Consider the following 17,822-nt stretch of genomic DNA (forward strand, 5'->3'; position numbering starts at 1 on the left):
TGAAGGGGAAAAAGGCACTTAAAGAAGATTGATTTACTTTTTTGAAAGGCAGAGTTAAGTAGAGGGAGGGAGAAAAAGACAAGCTGCGGGGGGAGAGAGAGAGATTGATCTTTCATCCATTAGTTCCCTCAAATGACAGTATGGTCAGCAATGGGCCTGGCTAAAGCCAACGGCCTGGAACTCCATCTGGGTCTTTCCTGCACTTGGGTTGTCATCTGCTTTCCCAGATTCATTAACTGGGAGCTGGATCAGAAATAGAGCAGTTGAGACTTGAAGTAGTACCCCTATGCTTACTGGCATTACAGGTGGCAGTTAGCTTGTTATGCCACTTTGCTGTCCCCCAAAAGACATTTTCTAAATCACATTCTTGTGAAAATATGTATTTACTTTATTTGAAAAAAAGAGAGAGTGAAAGAGAGAGATCTTCCATCCTCTGATTCACTCGCATGTGCCTCCAAGTGAAGCCAGGAACCTGCAAATCCACCCCAGTCTACCACATGATAGTGTGAGCCTAAGCACTTGAGCTGTCCTCTACTGCTTTCCTAGGCATATTAGCATCGGAGCTGAATCAGAAACAGAGCAGCTAGGATTCAGATTGGTGCATGTACGGAATGCCAAAGTTGTAGGGGGCAACTTAAAATGTGTCATAATCATGGCCCCTAAGTTGCACTCTTAAGTATGTTCAGTGGCATTCAGTGTTAACTCTAAACCTGTGTAAAAATACCATCCTTTTCAGGGCCAGGTGCTGTGGCTGAATAGACTAATCCTCCACTTTCAAGCTTCAACATCCTGTATGAGTGCTAGTTTATATCCTGACTGTTCTGCTTCTGATCCAGCTCCTTGCTTACGACCTGGGAAAATAGGGGAGAATGGACCAAGTCCTTGGGACCCTCGGCTCACATTGGAGACTGGGAAGAAACTGCTGGCTTCCAGTTGCTTCAACCCCAGCCATTGCACTCATTTGGGGAATGAACCAGCAAATGGGAGCTCTTTCTCTCTGTCTCTCCTTTCTATAAATCTTTCACATGTAAGTGAATAAATATTTTTAAAAATCCATCCTCTACTTAAATGATAACTTAATGAAATTGTTTGTTGTTAATTTGGTGTTTGCTTTAGTAGTTTAATTCTTTATTGATGTTATGAGGGTAAATATTTGTCCTGTGGAATTTGTATGACAATTAATGAGGGAAACACTTTGAAATTGCTTATTACATTGACCATTTACAGGTGTTGCTGTGCTGATGTTTTTTTTTTTCTCACTTGTTCCTATAAAATTTTTGAACTTTCATAAATTTGAAAACATAGAGATATAATAAAATTTTTGATCTGCTTCATTATTCTTTCACCTACTGATATATTATTCTAATTTCCCTACCAATCAGGGATGAGGAGGGCCAAAGACTTGAGCCAGTTGTTTGAGCCTTCATCTGCTGCCTCCCAGATGTTACATCAACAGGAAACTGAGTCAGAATTGGAGGCAGTGCTTGAACCAGGTGCTCCAATATTGGCTATGGGCATCCCAAATGGGGACTTAACCACTGTACCAGCTCATGCCCTGTTTACTCAAATGTTCTTATACTTTGACTCATTTTATTGTCAAGTCTAACTGGCTGGAGTGAGTTACATGTGTGAGAAGGAACTGTGGCAAAAAATGCCTTTTTAAACCAGGCAAAGAATGATGGGAAATGCGGCTTTACAACATAATGCTGTGTTTAGGGGCTTTTTCTCAGTTTTAATGAACTGCAAATGTGCCCAAAGCACATTTTTCTTTGGGAGGGAAGGAGGTGGATATCTTCATTTAGTATGGGCTAACCCAGGCAGTTTTCTATTACAGAAACCATGGTTGGTGTGTTGCAATCTGTTGGCAGTAGTCTTGGGGAAAAGCACAGGCCTCTCTGATGGTTCTGGCATCAAGCTGGGTTAATTATTCATTCGTGTACTTTCTGGTCTTGTTTGGTGCTAAAACTGGCATATCACGGAGGGAATGCTTGAGAGTAACAAATATACTTGAATATTTCTAATAGTTGCAAGGCTTATAAAACACATTTCTTTTTTCTTAAGGGATTTTTTGCATTGTTTTTAGATGAGATCATTTTGTATCAGCATGAAACTAGAGAAAAGTAAGCCTTTTGTGTGTAAAAAAAAATATTATCTGTAAATACAAGCTCTTAATTGAGTCAATGTTTCTCCCAATTGTTACAGATCATGGAAGAGACAAACACGCAGATTGCTTGGCCATCAAAACTGAAGATTGGAGCCAAATCCAAGAAAGGTAATTCATGATGCAGGAGGTTATTGGTGGCTTGATAACTGAGCTCCTGGACTCCATGTACTCCAGCTGGAGGGGACAGGCAGTCTTTGTTCTTGTCACTTTTGCACCCAAGTATTTGTCACATAGTAGTATTACAGGAGGATGCTCATAAGTAACTGTATTTTATATAAAAATAGAAAGATATTTTAAAATATTAGTATTAGTTAGGATAGGTATCATAAAAGATAATGTAGCAACTTGTGATTCTAAGAGTGCCTTTTCAGTTGGTGGGCACCTGTAATGGCAAAACTCTGCATATATGACAATGTACTTTAAACATATCCATTCTTGTTGTTTTTATGTAACACACAGATTGAGTAGCTGCTATGCCTCCTCCCATAGCACCCCCTTCCCCCACAATGTGATGAAAACATTAGAAATAATTTCTTGGGTACTGCTTCATCTATCAGACAGCAAAGAATCCACCGTACAACTCTGTAACATGGACATTTCTCTTGCCTGTTCTTCCTGGCCTTACCCCTGAGACCCTTCTTGCACATGCACTGCTGGAAATGGAAGTGCAGTATTCATTCCCCCCCCCCCCCGCAAGATTACTTATTTTCAGATGTGACCATGTGGTACATACCTTTATGGGTGAGTTTTCTCTTTAAGTGTGTCTGCAGTCTCCTCCAGCTTTGTAGTGAATACTGTGCTGAAGGGACGCAGATGCTTGTGGTCACTGGGGATTAATGACAAATCTCATCAAATGGTGCAGATGCCGTGATTGTGCAAACTGAGCACTAGCTGTTCTGGTCTAGAATTTTTGTTGTTTTCTTTATTCCCCTTTCTTGCTATGGCTTTTATTGCTAAATGATGCCACACAAGGCAAGATTTCTCAATATCTAAACTTATTTTAGTCTAGATTGTCCTTGAGTCTCATTTTCTTAGAATTATTCATCAGATGGAATGAAAGTTACTTTATGCACTGCTAGCTGGATTTTAATTGGAATTTCTGTGTGATCTGATCTTATCACTTTTGCATTTGTGATCCTGGTGTTGAGAACATGGGACTTTAAGTGTTAATTGTAAATAGTGATGGATTGCAAAATAGAATTCCTCATAAGCCTTGCATCCATCAACAATATGATATTGTAAATTAATGTACAGTAATTGGTGGTGGGGTGTTGCCACTTGTCACCCAGGACACTAAGCTGTCATTGATGTGAAATCTACTTAGTCATTTGTGGCCGTTTAGAAATCCCTCGACTACTACTTGGGTAAATTGAAACTTTATCATAAACTGCATTGTCTTTCCCTCTTGTCAGGTATCTTTACTTAAGGAAGCAAATGAATTTTACTACTAACCCATTAAAAAGATAGTTTAAGTAATTTTAAAACCTCCAAGGAAACATGAATATTAAACTAATTCCAGATAATTTTGAGTGATGTGTCCCCTTGGAGTGTCTGTGCCAGCTTCTTTATCCACTATCATAAGAAAATGAGAACTGTTTAATTTGTTTGATTGTTGAAAATGTAATTCCAACTTTGGAGAGTTAAGAAACTAAGGAAACAGGCAAGTTCATTGTCTTCGGATTTTTTCCAGTCTTTGACACATACAACACATCCAGAGTGGTTAGGATATTCTAGATGCTGCTTTGGAAATAAGAATATTTCAGTCATACGGTTGGAGGCATTTGGAATAATTTCCATGTGGTTGAAGTTAAACTTTGGAATTTTGCCTAACAATTGATTCCCCTAGGCTTGAATCAACAGACAGTATTTTATGTTTATTATTTATGAAGTGCTATGAATGGACATAAGAACTGTATGCTGAACAGAGTATGTCGGAAGAGAGAAGAGAGAGAGAAAATGAGAAAATCAAAAGTTGGACTCAGAGGGATTTATTGTTGTAAATTTACCTGGACTGCTTTTCTTTTATTATTTAGATACATTGCTTCTGGGTCAGTTCTTTGCTAACATTCCTGTTCAGTAAATATTGACATTATTTTTTTTGAATGACCTGATTTTTGTTTATAATTTCCATTTAGTAAAAGTCAAATGAAAATGATAGGAAGAATTTTTTAAAAAACAATTGTTCTTTAATCTGATATGGCCTGTCCCATATCTTGCAAAAGATCCCGTGGTTAGTCTTATTGTTCAAGAGATTAATGATATAGATACATTTGAGAATTTATGCTGTGTTTCTGGATGTGGATTAAATTCTAAATCCTGTGATGATGTGCACATTGGTAATATATGTTATCTTTAGACCATCCTTGGGAGGCAACAGTGCCATGGAGGTTCTGTTGTAATTGCTTTCTAGTTATATTTAAAATTAAAATTTGTTTATTTTACTTGGGGTCAGTTACAGAGAGGGAAGGAGAAAAAGAATGGGACACACATGTACACAGAGAGAGCATTCATTCCCCAAATGGGAATTGCAACATTCCCTAAATTGCAATGGTCAGAGCTGCTCTGATCTGAGATCAGGAGCCAGGAACCTCCTCCAGTTATCCCGTGTGGGTGCAGGGGTCCAGGGATTTGCATCATCCTCTGTCACTGTCCAAGGCCATTAGCAGGGAGCTGGATCAAAAGTGCAGTAGCTGGGACTGAATATTTTTATTTTGCATTTTGAATTATGTGGTACATTTTTGTATAGGCTGGGATTCCCCCTCAAACCCTTGCCCCCAGTCAGGGGACTGTACTTAAAATTTCTTTCTCATCGATGGAATTATTTGCAAACACTAGTGCCGTCAATTTGTGTTCATTAATTTTGTATCCTGCTACACTGCCAAAGTCTCTCATGAGTTCCAATAGTCTCTTAACTGAGTCTTTTGGTTCTTCTATGTAGAGAATCACATCATCTGCAAATAGAGATAATTTCAATTCCTCATTTCCAATTTGTTTTCCTTTAATTGCTTTTTCTTGCCTAATAGCTCTGGCAAGGACTTCCAATACTATATTGAAGAGTAGTGGTGACAGTGGACATTCCTGTCTAGTTCCAGATTTTAGTGGGAAGGATTCCAATCTTTCCCAATTTAGTATGATGTTGGCATTGGGCTTTTCATATATTGCTTTGATTGTGTTGTACAATGTTCCTTCTATGCCTGTCTTGTTTAGGATTTTAGCCTGAAGTGATGTTAGATTTTATTAAAATGCCTTCTCTGCATCTGAGAGGATCATATGGTTTTTATTTTTCAATCTGTTGATGTAATGTGTCACATTTATCGTTTTGCAGATGTTGAACCATCCTTGCACGTCTGGGATGAATCCCACCTGGTCCGGGTGAATGATCTGCCTGATGTGCTGTTGGATTCTGTTGGCTAGTATTGTATTGAGGATCTTTGCATCTATGTTCATCAGGGATATCGGTCTATGGTTCTCTTTTTCTGTTGTTTTTCTATCTGGCTTTGCTATTAAGGTGATATTAGCTTCATAGAAAGAGTTTGGAAGGATTGCCTCTCTTTCTGTTTGAAAAAGCTTGTGTAGGATTGGGGTAAGTTCCTCTTGGAACGTTTGGTAGAACTCAGCGGTGAGGCCATCTGATCCAGGACTTTTCTTGGTTGGGAGGGCTTTAATTACTGATTCAATCTATGTGCATGTGATTGGGCTGTTTAGATTGTTAATTGCTTCTTGATTTAATTTTGCTGGATTGTATGTGTCCAAAAATCTGTCCATCTCCTTTAGGTCTTCTGATTTGCTTGCATATAGTTGCTTGTAATAGTTCCTGATGATTCTTTGTATTTCTGAGATATCTGTTGTTATATCTCCTTTCTCGTTTCTGATGCTGTTATGTATTTTCTCCCTCGTTTTTTTTGATTAGTTGGGCTAGTACAGAGTCTGTTTTGTTGATTTTCTCAAAGAACCGGCTCTTTGAGTCATTGATCTTGTGTATAGTTCTCTTGGTCTCTCTTTGGTTTATTTCCTCCCTTATTTTGATAAATTCTTTTTTCCTACTAATCTTGGGATTGCTTTGTTGTTTTTCTAGTTCCTTCAGCTGTAAAGTTAACTGATTTGCTTGATGGTTTTCTAGTTTCTTGACGTAAGCACTGATTGAAATGAACTTTCCTCTTAGTACCGCCTTGATTATGTCCCGTAAATTTTGATATGTTGTGTTGATGCCTGAATTTGTTTCAAGCAATTTTTAAATTTCCCCTTTGATTTCCTCTCTAACCCATTGCTCCTTTAGTAACATTCAGTCTCCGTGTTTTTGCAAGTCTACCTTGGTGTTTTGACTTCTTGATCTCTAGCTTCACTCCTTGATGGTCTGAGAAGATGCATGGTATGATTTTGACTTTTAAAATTTGCTGAGGCTTGCTTTGTGGCCTATAATGTCAATTCTGGAGAAGGTTCCATGTACTGAAGAAAAAAAAGTGTATTCTATGTCTGTGGGATGAAAGGTTTGATAGAGGTCGACTAAGTCCATTTGCTCTCGAGTTTGGGTGAGTTCTGTTGTTTCTTTGCTGAGTTTCTGGTTTTTTGATCTGTCCATTGATGTTAATGGGGTGTTAAGGTCTCCCGCTAGGATCATGTTGGAGTCTGTTTCTCCCTTTAAACCCATTAATATTTGTTTCACGTAGCTAGATGCTTTGGCATTTGGTGTGTATACATTTATTATGGTGATCTCTTCTTGCTGAATGGATCCTTTGATCATGTGGTATCCTTCTTCATCTCTTTTGATGCTCTTCACATCAAAGTCTGTATCATCTGATATAAGAATGGCTACACCTGCATGTTTTTCCTTATCATTTGCTTGGAATATCTATTTCCATCTTTTCACTTTCAATTTCCTGTGATCTGTGTTGGTGAGATTTGTCTCCTGTAAGCAGGAGATAGCTGGGTTTTGTTTTTTGATCCAGTCCTCTAATCTATGGCATTTGACTGAGTTCAAGCCATTTACATTCATAGTTATTATGGATAAGGGCAGTTTGGTCCTATCATTTTAGTGATGTGTTGTTCAATGATTGAGTCTTCTGTTAGCCTTTTAGTGGGATGTTCTCCACATTTGCCTTTGTTTTTGGTAGTGCCTATTTTTTGCTTTCGTTGGAACATCCTCAAATATCATTTGTAGGGCAGGTTTTTCTTTATTGTGGAAGAATTTTATTTCATTTTTAAAGACAAAGGAGAGCCTTGCAGGATAAGTTACTCTGGGCTGAACATTTTTCTCTGTTAGAATCTGGAATATATCACTCCATTCTCTTCTGGCCTGTAGTGTTTCCTCTGAGAGATAAGCTGTGAGTTTGATGGAGTTCCTGTATATGTCATTTGATTTTTTTTATATGCACATTTAAGGATTTTTTTTGATGTTGTTCAGTTGAAGAGAGCTTGATTATCACGTGTTGCGGTAAAGTTTGTTTTTGAACAACTCTGGTGGGAGTACTGTGGCTCTCCTGTATATTGTTTTCCAGTTATTTCCCCAGATTAGGGAAGTTTTCATTTATTATTTCATTGTACTCCCTTTCCCTCAAATAAATGTGTTATACAGTAGAAGTACTGAAAATCTCCTTATTTTTCTTTTAAAAATATATATATTTTCCACTTCCTAAAAAAAATGAATTTTAAGTAGACCACAGAGGTGACAGTCTAAGTGAGAAAGTGAAAACATACACAGAAAGAGAAAAGGAGCCAAAGACAGGGAGAAAATATTAGCAAAGTCTCATCTCATCAGCGAGTGTTAGTCATAATGTGTAAAATCTTCTCATATTGAACACTTAGAAAATGGAAAACTCGATTAAAAGGTAGAAAACAGATCTGAATAGAAACTCTACCATGGAAGAAACACACATGACAAATATGTGAAAATATGTTTAGCATTAGTAATATTAGAGAATTGCACATTAAAACCAGATAATCACAAAAGAATATGTAGCCACTACATACTCCGCTGGGTTTGCACAGTAAATCCAAAGGCTCGTGGGGCATGGAACAATAGAAAGTCTTAGTTGTTAGTGGCAATAAAAAAAAAGGGTGCAGCCAATGCTGGAGGATAGTTTGGGAATTTTTTTGTTTTGTTTTGTTTTTACAAAATTAAACCCAATTTTAGCATACAGGCTAGCTGTTGTGTTCTTTCATATTATATAAAAGAGTTGAAAACTTAGGCCCACACAAGAACCTTCACATAGATGCTCTAACAGCTTTATTATTAATGCCCCAAATTTGGAAACAACCAAGACGTCCATCACTAGGTGAACGCATAAATGTGGCACATCTATACAATAAATGTTATTCAGTGCTGAAGAGAAATGTGCTATGAAGCTGTGAAAAGTCACTGGGGACTCTGAGTGCCTGATACTGAAAAAAAGCAAGTCTGTGTACCCTACATTGCTGTCTGACTCCCCTGCGTGATGTTCTAGGAAGCAGTACTGTGGAGCCAGTGAAAAGGTGAGTGGTTACCAGGGGAGCGTGACTGAGCAGTGCACAAAGCATTCTCAGGGCAGTGACATTTTCTGTATGATTTATCATGGCGGATCCATGTCATTAAATGTGTGTCCAAGTCCAAAGAGCATGGAGTTTTATGTTGATGTGATGTTGATGGTAGGGAAAGCTGCGTTTGGATGCTTGGAACACTGTAGGTCCAATTCAGCTTTCCTGTGCACCTGAAATTGCTCTAAGATAAAGTTTATATATATATATATATACACACACATATATATATATAATTTAAAATGAGGCTTCAAAATGTTTATAAAATATGCATATAATAGACTGGGCATGATTTTGAGAAAAATTTTTGGGATCCATGTAAATTTATCTTAATTCTTCTTTTCCATAAACCTTTTGAAGTTCCCTTGCAGACATAGATGATTAGCCACAGCACTTTGATTAGCACTTTACAGTGCATTCTGTGGAAAGGCAACATTAGGTGACCAGTAATATCTTCTTTTTAAAAAATTACTTTCGTTTGACAATCTTTACATAGTTGATTAGGACACAAAGAGTCAAGGGCTACAGAAACATGGGTAAGACTATTGTTTCCACATTATTATTTTTTCTGTATTTGGGGTAAAGAGGGAGAGGAAGGGAGCCAGCCTCCCACCCATCTTGGGTCCCTGATGTGGGGCATGCTCCAAGGGTCCTGCGCAAGTGGTTTTGATAATTCAGCAGTTCTGAATTGCCGGCCAGGAGTATCTTCTTAATGCATAAACTTAAAAGCACTGTGAAATCTCTTACACAGTTAAAAGTTTTCTATAATTTTTTTTTCCGCAAAGAGTGCAGGGTGACTCATTTGGGCAGTAAAGCACATCCAGACGTGAGCCAGTAGGTGACAGGACCAGGCACTGTTCTCACCTAGCTTTTCTGTCTGGTCTCTGCCACCGTCTCCCTTCCTATGACAGCTTCTCCTCCTCAGTCTTCCTGTTGGCTGAACAGGTACTTTTCATATTTCCTTGCCTTCAGTGAGGTAGCCACATGATTGTTATTCCCATTGTCAGCAGTAAGGGTCTGAAAAAAATTGATGAAACAGTTCCTGTAACAGAAAAAAACTTTGCATGGATATGAGAAGTATTTTACACTAGAATCTTAATTCTGCTTTACTGTGAGCTTTTTGAAGTTCCATCATTTTGGTAACTGATGCTGAGATGATAACACCTGTTCAGGGTCGTAGATTGATAGGGCTTAGCATGTACACCTTCATTTCAGTGTGTAGGGTTTATTCCTCCAGTCAATAAGCATGCACATAATTACAAATGATGAATTTTTGATCATGCAAGGACTGAGGCATCACCATCATACTCACTTAAGAAAATCCAGGGTTATGTTTCTTTCTTTTTTTCTTCTTATTTCTTAAAATTGGGCCTGAATTTTTTTTTGTTCCAGCAATTTATTATTATTATTTTATGATACGATTCCATAGGACTGAGTTTTCCCTTATCCCATCCCTAAATATCCTCCCTCCCATTGAGTTCCCCTATTTTATTACAGTAGTATAGTTCTTTATAAATAATGGGGGCATGGGCAATGGCAGGGAATCCAGCATCCTGTAGTCAAGATAGGTAACAGTCTCATTGGGAGTCCATCTTAGATCTGGAAGTAGAGATAATTACTGCATTGTATTCTCACATCTGGATATGAGAGTCTGTATTAGACAGTTACTATACATCCCCGAAAGAGTTAAAGGGAGAGATAGAAAGATATCCTCCATTCCCTGGGTCATTCCCCAAATGGTTGCAATGGCTGGGTTTGGATCAGGTCAAAGCCAGGAGTTTCATCTGGGTATCCTGCATGTGTGACATAGGTGGCAAAATATAGGGGTGTATTACACTATGTGCCTAGGCACACGAGCTGGGAGCTGATTGGAAGTGCAGCAGCAGAGACTTGAACTGGCATCCATATGAGATATTTGTGTTGCAAGCATGGCTTAACATATTGCCCTAGTCTGCTTGTCCCTAAAATAGATCTCTTTAGTGTTGCTAAGAAGAAAATCCTTTACTGCTTTTTCTTTTGGTCGTGATAATATTCCATAGGGATTTCTCTTCCTCCCCTGTCCACCACTGTTTCCTCCCCGTATTATTACAGTAGTATAGTGCTTCAGCAACAGTGACAAGTCCGTCATCCTGCTTTTAAGTGTATAATGACATGTAGGTATAGACAGTGGTAGAAAATCCAGCATCCTGTTGTCAAGCTATACTGAATAGTTTCACTTGGAGCCCTCCTGTTATTCAGGAGTAGAAATGCATGTTACATTATATCTTCATGGTATGTGACTATCCATTACTCAGTTCATCTGTGAGAGTATGTATACATGTTTTACATATATATCTATCATATTTTGCATGAAGGTTGTCTTACATCAGAGAGAACATATGATATTTGTCCTTTGGGGATTGGCTTATTTCACTGAACATAATGGTCTGCATTTAAGACCATTTTGTTGCAAACAATAGAATTTCGTTTTTTTAAATGACTGACTAGTATTCTAGGATGTTAGGTGTGCCACAGCTGTTTTTATCTATTGCTCTTCCAATGGGCATCTGGGTTGTTCCCTTGTCTTCACTATTGTAGATTGTGCTGCTGTAAGTACAAGACTGCAGGTCACTTTCTCATATGCAGATTTTACTTTCTTCACATGTATTCCCACAAATGGTAGCTGGGTCATATGGTAGATCCATTTTCATTTGTCTTGGCACTCTTTGTACTGGCATCCGTTGAGTCTGCACTAGCCTACATTCCCACCACTTTTTAATTTCTCATTTTTAAATGCTTCCTGTAGGGGTTGGAGCTGTTGTGTCGTCCTTCAGTGCCAGCATCTCATAGGGATGCCGCTTCATGTCCCAGCTGCTCCACTCCTGATCCAACTCCCTGCTTACGGCCTGGGAAAGCTGTGAAGGATAGCTTAAGTCCTTGGCCTCCTGCAGACATGTGGGAGACCCAGAAGAAACTTCTTGCTCTGGATTAGCCCAGATTCAGCCATTGCAGTCAATTGTGGAGTGAATCAGCAATAAAGACCCCTCTCTCTCCTTCTTTCTCTAAATCAGCTGTCAAATAAAAAATATAATATATAATATAATATATATTCATATATAATATGTATAATATATAACATATGTATATAATTTTAAAAGCTTCCTGGATGTCTTTTAAAATTCTTCATTGTAAACTTCTTTTTGTCATACTTTCTTGTTTTCATAGTATCTTTATTCCCTATTCTCATTTTTTCTGAGCCCCAGTTATGATTTTACTGGTCTTTTATATATTTGTATCTGGAGCATTGTTGGTTAATTTTATCCCCCATGGGGAAATCTGACAATATCTGGAGACATTTTTGTTGGCACAGTTATGAGGGAGCACTGCTGGCATCTAGTGGGTAGAGGCCAGAGTAGCTGCTACACATCCTGTGGTCCAACCTCATGTCAGAGTTGCTGGGGCAACATGTCAGTGGTTTGATGCTGAGGAATACTGAGAAAATTGCAGGAGCTTACCCTCAGGAGTCTGCTCTCTGCATTGTATTGAGTTCTAATGCGGCTTGGGGCCTTGCTTAGCTGGGCTCCTTTCTGTAGCTGTAGTACCGTGCTAATTTGTATTAGTGACTACTGAGGGACGCGCGTGCACAGATCAGCAAGATAGGTCAGCTAATACAATTTCACTGGATGAGGTGATGTGCAGGACAGAGTCAGATCTTACACACTGCAAAAGCCAGTTTCCTCTGGTCTTGAGTTGCATAGTTGAATTGTACAGCTTCAACTGCCTGTTTCCCATGAGCATGTAACCCAGTATTTTATCTGATGCTCATTGCTCCCAGTGCTGCTGCTCTTTCTTGGAATATAGTCATCTCCGGGGCTTCTTAGGTATAACCATCATATTGGTGCTGTAAGCTTCTGTATTAAAAAAAAAATGGGCATCCAGGTTTGATAGTTTCCTAAACCATGACTAGCCTGTCCCTGGATTCGTCTGCCTAAGGCATTGCTAGACATAATTCAGTGACATCAAACAGGCCTATCAGTAGCAATTAAATTATTTTGCATGAAGTGCTTTTTTTCTTCAGTTGCAGGCATTAGTGAGCTGCCATGTGGCGTTTCTTATTACTTAAGAAAGTAAATCACAGTGGCATCGTCATTCCTTCTAGTAGCAGACTTTGTGCCATTAAGTCACAACTGGGGTTTATTGCTACATTTTTATACAAATGCTGGTACTAAAAGATGTTCTCATCAAAATGATGTTAGATTTCAGAAATGAGGAGTTACATGCCTTTAATATTTTATTGCCAGAATTACTCCTAAAATAAAATGAGTCTTTCCTGAAATAAAAACAAGACCATAGCTGTGTTTGGTTTTGACTGATATATGCAAAAAATTAGATTTTATTACTTTAAGCAAATGTGTTTATTCTATATGCATATTTTGTGGGCTTTTCTTAATGTGAAAATGAGAGGACATATTCCATATAGGTACATAAATAATACTTTCGTAGCTGAATGTGCTTGTATGTGGAGTGTGACAATATACATTTTTTAAAGATTTATTTTTATTGGAAAGGCAGATAGATTTGTGAAGACGAGGAGAGACAGATAAATCTTATATCTGCTGGTTCACTCTCCAAGTGACTACAGTGACAGAGATGAGTCAATCTGAAGCCAGGAGCCAGGAACCAGGACTTACTCCAGGTTTCCCATAGAGGTGCAGGGTCCCAAGGGTTTGGGCCATCCTCCACTGCTTTCGAAGGCCACAGGCAGGGAGCTGGATGGAAAGTGGAGCAGCTGGCACACAAAGCAGCACTCATATGGGATCCCAGTGCTTATAAGGTGAGGATTTACCTGTTGAGCAGATGCCAGGCCCAAGTGTGACAATATAATAATGGAATTCAGTAAATCTGTTATGATGGGCATTGGGTTGGGTTTTTTTTTTTTTCTATAATGAATTTCAAATTTGTTGCTTATGTCTTCGCATTGCATTGATTTTTTTTTTTAATTCCTTATCTGAGCAAGAGAAAGGGAAACCTCCTATCAGTTGGTATAGTGGCCAAGTTGTTCACATATCATTCTCTGCGCCAACAGTTGAGAATGGGCCAGTCCGAGGGTAGCAACCTGGTACTCAGTCCGTGTCTCCCTGTGGATGGCTGGGACCCAACTGTTTGACCCATCACCTGCTGCTTCCCAGGATGTACATGAGCAGAAAGGTGGATTGAAAGGGAAGGAACTGGGACTTGAATCCAGGCACTCTGATACGGGATTTGGTTTCCAAGCATTGACTTGACTGCTGTGTAAAATTCTTGCCTCATGAATTCTCACAGGAGGAATGCTTCAGGCCACAGGGTATGAGTGACTTTAATGTTCTTTAGGATTGTCACTGTGTCATTTCGTTCCAGCAGACAGGGCCTGAATTCTGGCAAGGAAAGCTGCTCCAGCCAGCATGGAGCTTTCCCATGCTCAGTCCAGGTGAGCAGTGAAGAAGCCCTGCTCTCTCCCAGGCTCCCTCTGAGTAGTATGAAGCACCTTCATCTGTGAACGGGCTGCCTTAGGATTTGTCCCTCTGTGGATTGTTTAACTTGACCTGATGTTGTCCTGGTTCTCCTTTAGCCCCTGTGTCAGTGGGTTCTTCTGTTCCTCCTAGATGCTGTTAGCTTGGGGTGTGTAACTTATTAACAGTAGAAATCTCTTGCTCTCAGTTCTGGAAGGTGGACGATGCCAGTTTGGTGTCTGCTCATGGCCTGTCCCTCCTGGATGTTTCCATCTGTGTGCCCTCATGTGGAGGAGGGGCAGACAGGCTTCCTCAGGCCTCTAAGTGGTGCAGGTCCTGCACTTTCCAGAGGCTCCCGCCATGATACCATCACGTTGCCAGGAGGGCATGGAGTTTTCAATTAGGAATTTTACTAGGGACACAGGCATTCAGATCATAAGTTACTTATTTCTTTTCTGATGAAGTAATCATTTAACTTATATTTCTACTCCGAATTTGAAAATTTCTTTCTTTGTTACTAAAACTGTTCAAATCTATATTAATAGTTGTTAGTATTTACAGATAATGTATGGCTTCTTTCCATTTCAAACTAGAAAGAAATAAATTTATTCAAATAGTAATGACATGTGACTTGTGACAGACCGTGGAAAGTGATGCACTACTGTTTAGGATATCAGATTTCTTTTTTTTTTTTTTCCAAAGATTTATTTACTCATTGGAAAGCCAGATAAACAGAGAGGAGGAGAGACAGAGAGGAAGATCTTCCATCCGATGATTCACTCCGCAAGTGAGCGCAATGGCAGATGCTATGCTGATCAAAAAGCCAGGATCCAGTAGCTTCTTCCGGGTCTCCCATGCGGGTGCAGGGTCCCAAAGCTTTGGGCTGTCCTCGACTGCTTTCCCAGGCCACAGGCAGGGAGCTGGATGGGAAGTGGAGCTGCCGGGATTAGAACCTGCACCCATATGGGATTCTGGCGCGTTCAAGGCAAGGACTTTAGCCACTAGGCCACGCCGCCAGGCCCGACATCAGATTTCATTGGTAAATTAGCTAAAAATGTTTATTTTCTCTCTTAATAGCATGAAATGTGTGTGCTTCCGTGTACATGTGGGAATTTGTTTGGAAAAGCATGCAGTTAGAACATTACGTAGGAATATTGTGTGTAGTATCCCATTTCAGGACACTGGTTTTCAGCTGCTCTAATTTGGATCCAGCTTCCTGCTGATGCTCTCAGTAAAAACATTGTGAGATGACTAATGCCCATGATTCCTTGCTACCCATGAGGGAGACCTGGATGCAGTTGCAGGCTCCTGGCTTTGGTCTGGTCAACCCCTAGAAATTGAGGCCATTTGGGGTGTGAACCAACAGATTGATGCTTTTTCTCGCTGCTTCTCTTTGTCATTCTGCGTTTCAAATAAATAAAAATGAATAAAATATTCAAGAGGTATTGAATTTCTGTTTTCTTGTGTATCAGAAGACAAAGGAAATGGTAGTTTGGCTTTCCCCCCCTCCCCCCAATAATGGGCTTTCACTTTCTCTGTTAGTGGGAAAGCTTTCTGAATTTTTTTTGTTTCCAATCCTTTACTTTCAAGGGAAAAACATACAACTTTTTACATTGTTTTGAATTGACTTGCATGCCATGTGTATTCTCTGCACTTCTGTAGTTGCAGCCATTAACTAAAATACTGAGTTTTTATATGACTCACTTCCTTCACTATTCAGTTTGCTTAACAGAGCACAAATTCACCTTCTGCACTCAGCTGTTTCAGAGGTACTAGAATGACAGTTCTGTATTTGAAAGTAAACTCTACAAGCTTTTGAGTCAAGCTTCTTTGACAGCATTGATGTTTGGCTATCCAAATGCCATGCCACGCTGTTGTGTATGTGTCAGCTCTGGAATGGTTTCCTCTAGCCTCCTTTTCCCAAGTGGCCAGTTGTAGCTCTTCTCCCATATTCGTTACTGGATATCTTTCAGATGGTTCTTGTACTAACTCAGTATCTTGCCCTTATATTGGCACTTTTTAGACTTGTTCTGTGTTGGCCTCAACATCTGCCTTTCTTTTGGACCGCGATCTTGTGGACCTGTGTGAGACCAGAGTGTCTTACTCTTTTAAATATGTGTGGTGCTTGCCAGAAAGCTGGAGTGATAAATTAATAAGATAAAATTTACATTATCATTAAATATAAGATAAATCTGAAATCAGCTCTATAGTGATTTAAATTATTCTTGTATCTTTGGAGCAACTTGAGAAATTGAAGAATGGCCTTGGCAGCTACCAGGCTACTCTGTTCCCAGTGGAACATAAATATATCTGATTATCATAAATAATGAGATAGGATTACTTCTTGAGCATGTCTGAAACATGTCTGAGATAAAAACGCTCTCCAGCCACAGAAATAGTTAAACAGTCCTCTCTGTGAAGGAAGAAGGAAAAAGAAGAGAGAATATAAATGTAAATGGATCTGCGATCTACTGGTTCACTCCTTTGTTACCTCAGCACCTGATTTTGGCAGATTCTGGGCAGGAATTCAGTGTGAGTCTCCTATGGGGGTGGCAGGAACCTGAGGACTTGAGGCATCCTTCATTGCTTCCCAGAGTACATATTAGTAGGAAGTCTAAATCAGGTGAACCCAGGACTGGAACCTGCAGTTTGTGTAATATGGATGTCCCAAGAACCTTCTGAAAGAGAAAAATCTGTTGAGTCAGTGAATTGCTTCCCCTACAGCTTCCAGTTCTAACCTGTCCTCTAGATTCTTAAATCCAACTTAGAGGCATCTCACACCAGCCCACTCTATGTGTTGCATTGATTTCACTGAAAGTTTGCCTGGGTTTTCCTGCCCTGCTCATGTAAAAACTTTAAGCAGTATGGTTTTCCCTTAAGATGAAGAGTAGTTCAGGGGAAGAGCAGAGTACAAGCTGTGGCTAAAGAAATTATTCCTTTGGTGTTTTTAGTTTATAGGGTGGATCTCAAAAGGATTGCACAGAATTTGTGTAGAGGGAGAGGGGAGATGTTCCATGTGGGAGAAGCTTAAAGTTGGAAGGATCATTGTTGTGTAGGAAAGAGAGGTTATTTGGTGAAAGTTGAAGCCTTGGAACATGATGATCAGTGATGTTGGATAGGTAGGCAGATGATGAGGGTTAGTGTCTTCAGGAAAACCTTAGCCATCCTACAGACGGTGGGACACTTGGGATTGAAATAGTTACAGAGATACTTGGTACGAAGTAATTAAAGACTGGAAGGTGAGTGTAGTCAGTCATATTTAATGGCAGGTATATCAGTTTTTATTTTAATCAACAGGACTTCATGATTTGGTAAAAGCAAGGAAGTGGGTATTCCGTTGTTATAGCAGATACTGCTTCTCTGCCACTGTCCAACCTCTTTGTTCTCCTGCGGTCAGTATTTCACAAGCCAACTGATAGTTTTGCAACTGTCAGCCATGTGGGAACCTGCTGCCCTGCTACACAGGAACCTGAAAGTACTGTTAGTGATATCAAGGGTGGGTCTCTCCCAGGAGCACCTTCTGTCAACCTAGTGGAGGACCAGAGTGAGAACACAGGTCCCCTCAGTAGGTCAGTGCCAAGGCATCATTTCAGGTCTCCTCTGCGTATTGCAGGGGATTGAGCTGAACAGTGACTGTTCAATTCCTTTTCCTCTATTGATACCCACTTTCTTCTCAGATT

The 17,822-nt window shown here is 39.6% G+C and overlaps 1 protein-coding gene across 2 annotated transcripts in view; it reads left to right on the forward strand.

The window, feature by feature from the left end:
* The window catches only part of BICC1 (BicC family RNA binding protein 1), a 260,579-nt gene that overhangs the window by 144,332 nt on the left and 98,425 nt on the right, over positions 1-17,822 (forward strand). For both annotated transcript variants that reach the window (XM_040975806.1, XM_040975807.1), the window contains exon 3: positions 2,203-2,272. In XM_040975806.1, coding sequence (XP_040831740.1) covers positions 2,203-2,272 — 70 coding nt within the window. The remainder of the gene's footprint in view (positions 1-2,202; positions 2,273-17,822) is intronic.

Source organism: Ochotona curzoniae, unplaced genomic scaffold, assembly GCF_017591425.1.
Source record: "Ochotona curzoniae isolate NIBS_2020 unplaced genomic scaffold, NIBS_Ocur_1.0 contig_2692, whole genome shotgun sequence".
NCBI lineage: Eukaryota > Metazoa > Chordata > Mammalia > Lagomorpha > Ochotonidae > Ochotona > Ochotona curzoniae.